Source organism: Pagrus major, chromosome 22 (assembly GCF_040436345.1).
Source record: "Pagrus major chromosome 22, Pma_NU_1.0".
In the NCBI taxonomy this organism is placed as follows: Eukaryota; Metazoa; Chordata; class Actinopteri; order Spariformes; family Sparidae; genus Pagrus; species Pagrus major.
In genome coordinates, this window is record NC_133236.1 from 30,625,651 (window position 1) to 30,632,915 (window position 7,265).

General features: G+C 43.1%; 1 protein-coding gene across 1 annotated transcript; it reads left to right on the forward strand.

The window, feature by feature from the left end:
* The first annotated feature begins 2,091 nt into the window (after nucleotides 1-2,091).
* Nucleotides 2,092-6,966, forward strand: LOC141018179 (photoreceptor outer segment membrane glycoprotein 2-like). The gene is made up of 3 exons (XM_073493087.1): nucleotides 2,092-2,672; nucleotides 4,748-4,994; nucleotides 5,545-6,966. The coding sequence occupies exons 1-3, from the start codon at nucleotides 2,092-2,094 to the stop codon at nucleotides 5,797-5,799; spliced, it is 1,083 nt and encodes a 360-aa protein (XP_073349188.1). The 3' UTR covers nucleotides 5,800-6,966.
* The last annotated feature ends 299 nt before the right edge of the window (nucleotides 6,967-7,265 follow it).

A 7,265-nucleotide genomic window follows, 5' to 3' on the forward strand; every position in this document is an offset into this window, starting at 1 on the left:
AATGTATCCCTGTGTGTCCTGCTGATGGTCCAGCTGGTGAACGGGGGGTTGAGATCTCTCAGCTTATTCCCGGCCTGATTATCTGTAAGCAGATTAGCAGCGCAGGTTAACAGACGCCTCAAAACTCTTTTTCTCAGCAGGAATATTTTCTTCATTTGTGTTGACTCAGCTGCTGGAGGATGATGGGAGGACGGAGGGACGACAGGCGAGCAGCCAGACGTCCAAACAGTCAACTAGGTAAAGTTCAGTCTTTCTCTGTTCGCTGTGTGTCGACTGGTTTAATCTGAGAGAGTGAACGCCGTCATGTTCAAGACTTAACGAGTCTCTGAAACTGCAGCTGTTTAAATTAATAACTTTATATAAACTCATGACGAGACAGAAAACAGTAGTTTTGTCTGTTGTTGGTTCCCTGCAGTCATTGATCAGTTGATCAGTTTCTGCCTTAACGACACAACAGCAGCTGTTCAGAGATGTTTTATCTGAGAAAGATGCTCCTCTGAACAGTGTCAGAGGGTTCATCAATAACAAAAAGAAGACGAGTGCTACATCTTCCCAGGAGAACGTCTTTGTCTGAAGCAGCCGAGCATGCCAAGAAGCTCAGAAGCTGATCAGACTCTGATCAATCGTATCTGACTTCATGTCGGTGTGATCCTGATCCATTTCAGTGTATCAGCCCCAACCAACTTTGACCTTCTGTCTGTCCTGTAGGCTGGCTGTCGTGGAGTCGTGGATCACAGTCAAGAGAACCGTAAATACCTCAGTAAGCTCCTTATGAAGCTCTGCAGAGAGCAGCCAGCAGCCTCCTCAGAGAAGAGGCCAGGCCCAAACCCTGAACCTGAACCTGTATCTGAACCTAAACTCTGTATCTAAACCTAAACCCTTTATCTGATCCTGAACCTAAACCCTGTATCTGAACCTGAACCCTGTATCTGAACCTAAACTCTGTGTATCTAAACCTAAACCCTTTATCTGAACCTGAACCCTGTATCTGAACCAGAACCCTGAATCTGAATCTTAACCCTGTATCTGAACCTGAACCCTGTATCTGAACCTGAACCTAAACCCTGTATCTGAACCTGAACCTGAACCCTGTATCTGAACCTGAACCTTGTATCTGAACCTGAACCTTGTTTCTGAACCTGGACCCTGTACCTGAACCTAAACCCTGTGTCTGAACCTGAACCTTGTATCTGAACCTAAACCCTGTGTCTGAACCTGAATCATGTATCTGAACCTAAACCCTGTGTCTGAACCTAAACCCTGTGTCTGAACCTGAACCTTGTATCTGAACCTAAACCCTGTATCTGAACCTGAACCTAAACCCCGTATCTGAACCTGAACCCTGAATCTGAACCTAAACACTGTATCTGAACCTGAACCTAAACCTTGAACCTTGTATCTGAACCTGAACCCTGTATCTGAACTTGAACCTGAACCTAAACCCTGTATCTGAACCTGAACCTAGTATCTGAACCTGAACCTAGTATCTGACCCTAAACCCTGTATCTGAACCTGAACCCTGAATCTGAACCTAAACCCTGTATCTGAACCTGAACCTAGTATCTGAACCTTAACCCTGTATCTGAACCTGAACCTAAACCCTGTGTCTGATCCTGAACCTAGTATCTGAACCTTAACCCTGTATCTGAACCTGAACCTAAACCCTGTGTCTGAACCTGAACCTAGTATCTGAACCTTAACCCTGTATCTGAACCTGAACCTAAACCCCATACCTGAACCTGAACCTAAACCCCTTACCCGAACCTAAACCCTGTGTCTGATCCTGAACCTTGTATCTGAACCTAAACCCTGTGTCTGAACCTGAATCATGTATCTGAATCTGAACCTAAACCTTGTATCTGAACCTGAGTCAGAGGCAGGAACTTCTAAATATGGGCATCAGGGTGAACAGACCAGAAGCAGGTGAAGCCTGACTGGGGCAAACCGATCAAAGTTGAGGTGTTGTTGACCTCAGAGAGGTCTGAATGCAGCACCTGGTGGTCGTACGAGGCACAGCACTTTAGGCACCCCCATTGTCTGCCATGTTTGCAGCTGCTTGGACGTGACACACATACGAACCACAGGACTGACATGGCAGTGGGGAAGGTGACCTTTACCAAGGTTGAGAGAGAGAAACTGGCTGAGGTCCTCTGGCTGCTCAACTGGATCTCCGTGTTGACGGGGGCCATCCTCTTTGGCCTCGGCTTGTTCCTAAAAGTAGAGATTCAGAAATGGCAGGAAGTGATGTCAGACCAGGGCATCCTTTACGTACCACACACGCTGATCACCACGGGCCTGGCAGCCTGCTGCATCAATTTCCTGGGTGCAAGGATCTGCCTGGACTGCACTGACACCAACAAGTTCCTGCGCTGGAAGCTGGTGATGATGCCGTACGTTGTCTGCACCTTCTTCTTCACCTCCTGCGTCCTGACGGGGGCGCTCATGTGCTACAGCATCCGCAGCCAGCTGGAGGAGTCATTGTTCCTGGGCCTGAGGAACGCCATGCGCTACTACAAGGACACCGACACGCCGGGCCGCTGCTACCTGAAGAGGACTGTGGACCTGCTGCAGATCCAGTTCCAGTGCTGTGGGAACACTGGGTACAGGGACTGGTTCCAGGTCCAGTGGATCAGCAGCCGCTACCTGGACATGACCAGCAGCAGTGTGGTGGAGTAAGTGGATCCAGATCTGCTAGGATCCACCTGAGTCTTGAGAGGATTCTTGTTGATCCCAGTAAGCCTGCTGGATTCTAGCAGATTCCCTCTGTGTCCAGTAGACCACAACAGTTCCTGGATCCTGGTGGATCCTAGTGAATATTTTTAAGATCCACACTGTGAGGCTTTTGGATCTAGTGGGTTTTCATTGATTTTAGGTGGATTGTGGTGGATCTTACCTGACTCAAGTTTATCTGACAAAGATCGAACCACATTTAAAGTTGTGTCCAACTGAACACAGACCTCTTTAAATTTCTAATTTAACTTATTTTTTTAATTTTAAAGCTACACAAGTCAGTGGACAGATAGAAGTGAATGAAAATATGTTATATTAACTCAAGGTGTCGAGTTTCAGCTGAAGTCAACACCATCAGGATTTTTCTGAGAAGAAGTCTGAACTCAAGTAAATTCTTCACAGTGGTCCTGATCATTTACATACAGCTGACTCACTGTTTGTCTTTAATAAATAAATAACAAGTTGAAGTCACATTTGACCAAATAAATCTTCAAAGATGTTCGATAAATAACTTCATAGTGGACTCTGGAGTTTTGGTTTCTGGTGGATCAGTTTGTGTCAGATTGTAAAAAAAAAAGATGATTCAGGTTCAAGTCCACCTGATCCGTCCTTGTATGTGGAAGAACTGTATCACATATAATCGAGGCTTTGTTTACACACAGTCTGTATAAGGTGACGGTGTTGTTTTTTTTACAGTTTTATTTTAAAAAACAACATCCTGTTCTTGTCTGAACAACTTCAGGTTTCAGCTCAGATTTTGGTCATTTTGAACTTTTTCTTGATTTAGATGTTTAAACTGCACCAGCATGTTTCTATGATGGTTTGGATAGTCTGCCACCTCACCAGAGACCAGAACTACAGAACATATAATATACGTAAACATCTGACTCATTGATGGAAATGTTGGAGAGGACCTTCGTCTGTCAGCAGATTGAGGCCACTGGTCCACTGCAGGGAAGGCTGGAGGGGTCAAAGGTCACAGGAATAATGAAGCTTAACCATCAGAGTTCAACTCAGGTTCAGGAGACTGAATATAACCTGTCTGCAGGATTTATAGACAATCTGTCTCATAACGAGACGACTGAAGAAAAGTTTCATCACCTCCACCTTTAATTTATATGAGCACCTTGTGTTTAATCTGAGAAAGAAGCGTTAACACACTGACGCACGAATTACAGGACATAGTAACAGTAGTAGTAACAGTAGTACTAACAGTAGTAGTAGTAACAGTAGTAATAGTAACAGTAGTAACAGTAGTAGTGTTAACAGTAGTAGTAACAGTAGTAGTTGTAACAGTAGTAGTAGTAGCAGTAGTAGCAGTAGTAGTAACAGTAGTAGTAGTAACAGTAGTAGTAACAGTAGTAGTAGTAACAGTAGTAGCAGTAGTAGCAGTAGTAGTAACAGTAGTAGTAGTAACAGTAGTAGTAACAGTAGTAGTAGTAACAGTAGTAACAGTAGTAGCAGTAGTAGTATTAACAGTAGTACTAACAGTAGTAGTAACAGTAGTAGTATTAACAGTAGTAGTAACAGTAGTAGTAGTAACAGTAGTAGTAGTAACAGTAGTAGCAGTAGTAGCAGTAGTAGTAACAGTAGTAGTAGTAACAGTAGTAGTAGTAACAGTAGTAGCAGTAGTAGTAGTAGTAACAGTAGTAGTATTAACAGTAGTAGCAGTAGTAGTAGTAGTAACAGTAGTAGTAGTAACAGTAGTAGTATTAACAGTAGTAGTAACAGTAGTAGTAGTAACAGTAGTAACAGTAGTAGTATTAACAGTAGTAGTAACAGTAGTAGTAGTAACAGTAGTAGTAGTAACAGTAGTAACAGTAGTAGTATTAACAGTAGTAGTAACAGTAGTAGTAGTAACAGTAGTAGTAGTAACAGTAACAGTAGTAACAGTAGTAGTATTAACAGTAGTAGTAACATTAGTAGTAGTAACAGTAGTAGCAGTAGTAGTAACAGTAGTAGCAGTAGTAGTAACAGTAGTAGTATGGACCATTAACATCCTGCTCCTCCCCTGCAGCCGTCTGAGGAGTAACGTGGACGGGCGGTACCTGATGGACAGCGTCCCCTTCAGCTGCTGCAGCACCTTGTCCCCGAGGCCGTGCATCCAGCAGCAGGTCAGCAACAGCTCGGCTCACTTCAACTATGACCAGCAGAGCCAGCAGCTGAACCTGTGGAGGAGGGGCTGCCGACAGGTGCTGATGGACCACTACACCGGCATCATGCAGTCCATCGGCCTCACCGTCCTCCTCATCTGGCTGTTCGAGGTACTGCAGCGACTCACACTGAACAACCACAGAATATACTGACATCAGTTCATCTCTCAGAGACCAGCTGAGGGTCAGTCCGGTTCAGTTTACTTCATCAACTGCTCCAGAAACCTCACACACACAAAATGTTCTACTCAGAACTGAACTGTACTAAATGGATCTGTTATTTTAAATCTGGGACATGGAACCATCCAGAACCAAACACCGTCAGACCTGAACCTCAAACCAGCTCCTCACAAGTTAATGTTCGTTTAAAACTGTCCAAACAAACGTGTGTCTGGCCTGTTGTAACATCAGTGACGGATGACAAGTACGACTCTGTTTAAAGATTTGTTTTCACATAATGTAAAACAGAACTAGGAACAGTGGTAATAAACCTGGACCCGACCCAGACTGATTGACTGTATGTAACGTGGATCGAAACCTGCACCAGTCCTGGATCAGGTCTTGGGTTTGACGGTTACTTTTGCAACCTTAAATGACGCCTCTGTCGACCTGTAGCTGTTCACGCAGACCTAAAGTCACCATGTGTTTCTCTTCCCATCAGCTGCTGGTTCTGACGGGGGTCCGGTACCTGCAGACGGCCATGGAAAACGTTCTTCGACTGGGTGATCCGGACTCAGAATCTGATGGTTGGATCCTGGAAAACAGTCTGGCAGAAACGGCTCGGTCTAACTTTAATGTCATCAAGAACCTGGGGAAGTGTTACCAGGTCGACGAAGACCCGAACATCAACGTGCCGACCGCCACCGCCCAGCAAGAGGTTCCATCCCAGCAGGTCCAGATCCCTGTGACCAGCTAACATCCAGCCGGAGGAGTCTGACAGACCAGGAGCTGGAACACTTCGGTGATGCTCTGAGTGTTAAACTCGGTCAGGAGGCTCTGCTGTGAGCCGGGCCGTCCTCTGAGACATCAGACCAGCTCTCTGGTGGAGGACAAATCCATCAGAGATCTTAGGAAGATTTCTGCCTTCAGATGGAAGTTCACCTCCGAGAACCCGGAACCTGCCTGAGCACCGAGCCTGAGTGACGTCTTCACTCTTAGATAGTTTGAGACCAGATGAGTAATATTTTGTCCTGGACACGACAGGAAGACTTCAGTGTGTCATGAAAGCAGATTTAAACCTTTTGGTGTCTATTTGTGATTTTGAAGGTACAAATCTGCAGCTAAGGGTGCTAACAATGATTTCTATTAATAATATAAGTGTCTGTACAGTGAGAAGGAATAATTATATTTTACTCATTTGTGAGAACGATGTCGATCATGAAGAGAAAACAGTCAGACTGCAGCAACAAGATAAAACTGACTCTGCAGAGACAAACAGTTCATCACAGACCAGAAAATAAACTGTTCTGTTCTACGATCTGACATGCTCACTGTGACAATGCTAACATGCTAGCTATAATGTTCAGCATGTCCACCATCTTACTTTATATCTATAAAGACTGATCCAGGACCGGCCGCTCTGTAAACTGGCGTCATGTTTCTGGACTTTCCTGCTTCCCGTTTTCATGTTTATCGTCTTGTGTTTGATCACTTCCTGTTCTGATGTCTCGTGTTTTCAATCGATGTTAAACTGTTTGTTGTTTCTGTAGCTGTTAGTTTATAAGACAGACTGATGTCAGAACAGTCTAACATATAATAATTAGGTCCAGGATCCAGTTAAGGATTCAGTCCAGTATCCAGTTCTCCTGTGGCTGAAAATCATGTTTTAAAGGAACAGTCCAACATTTTATATCAGAGTGAAATCTACTCTGAGGTCCCAGAAGTGGTTAGCTTCGCTGGAGGCAGCGGAAACTGTTAGCCTAGCTTAGCACGAAGACTGGAGGCAGGGGGAATCTGTTAGCCTAGCTTAGCATAAAGACTGATGGCAGGAATAAACAGCTAGCCTAGCTTATTAACATTTCTCTGTGTTTTTGTGTTTTATTCTGTTTCTCTGAATAAAGTTCAGACTGAGACTTTGTGTTTATTCACAGATGTTTTATAGCCTTTTTTTCTAATTATATTATAACAAGATGATTATATTATAACATGATGATTATATTATAACATTACAATTATATTATAACATGATAATATTATAACATTATAATTATATTATAACATGATGATTATATTATAACATTATAATTATATTATAACATAATTATATTATAACATTATAATTATATTATAACATAATTATATTATAACATTATAATTATATTATAACATAATTATATTATAACATTATTATTATATTATAACATGATTATCCGATTTTTTATC

Bases quoted from the DNA above. Each gene is read 5' to 3' on its own strand.
- LOC141018179 (XM_073493087.1), top strand. From the start codon at position 2,092: ATGGCAGTGGGGAAGGTGACCTTTACCAAGGTTGAGAGAGAGAAACTG. The intron at 2,673-4,747 runs GTAAGTGGATCC...CCTCCCCTGCAG, and splicing joins ACCAGCAGCAGTGTGGTGGA to CCGTCTGAGGAGTAACGTGG. The intron at 4,995-5,544 runs GTACTGCAGCGA...TCTTCCCATCAG, and splicing joins TCCTCATCTGGCTGTTCGAG to CTGCTGGTTCTGACGGGGGT.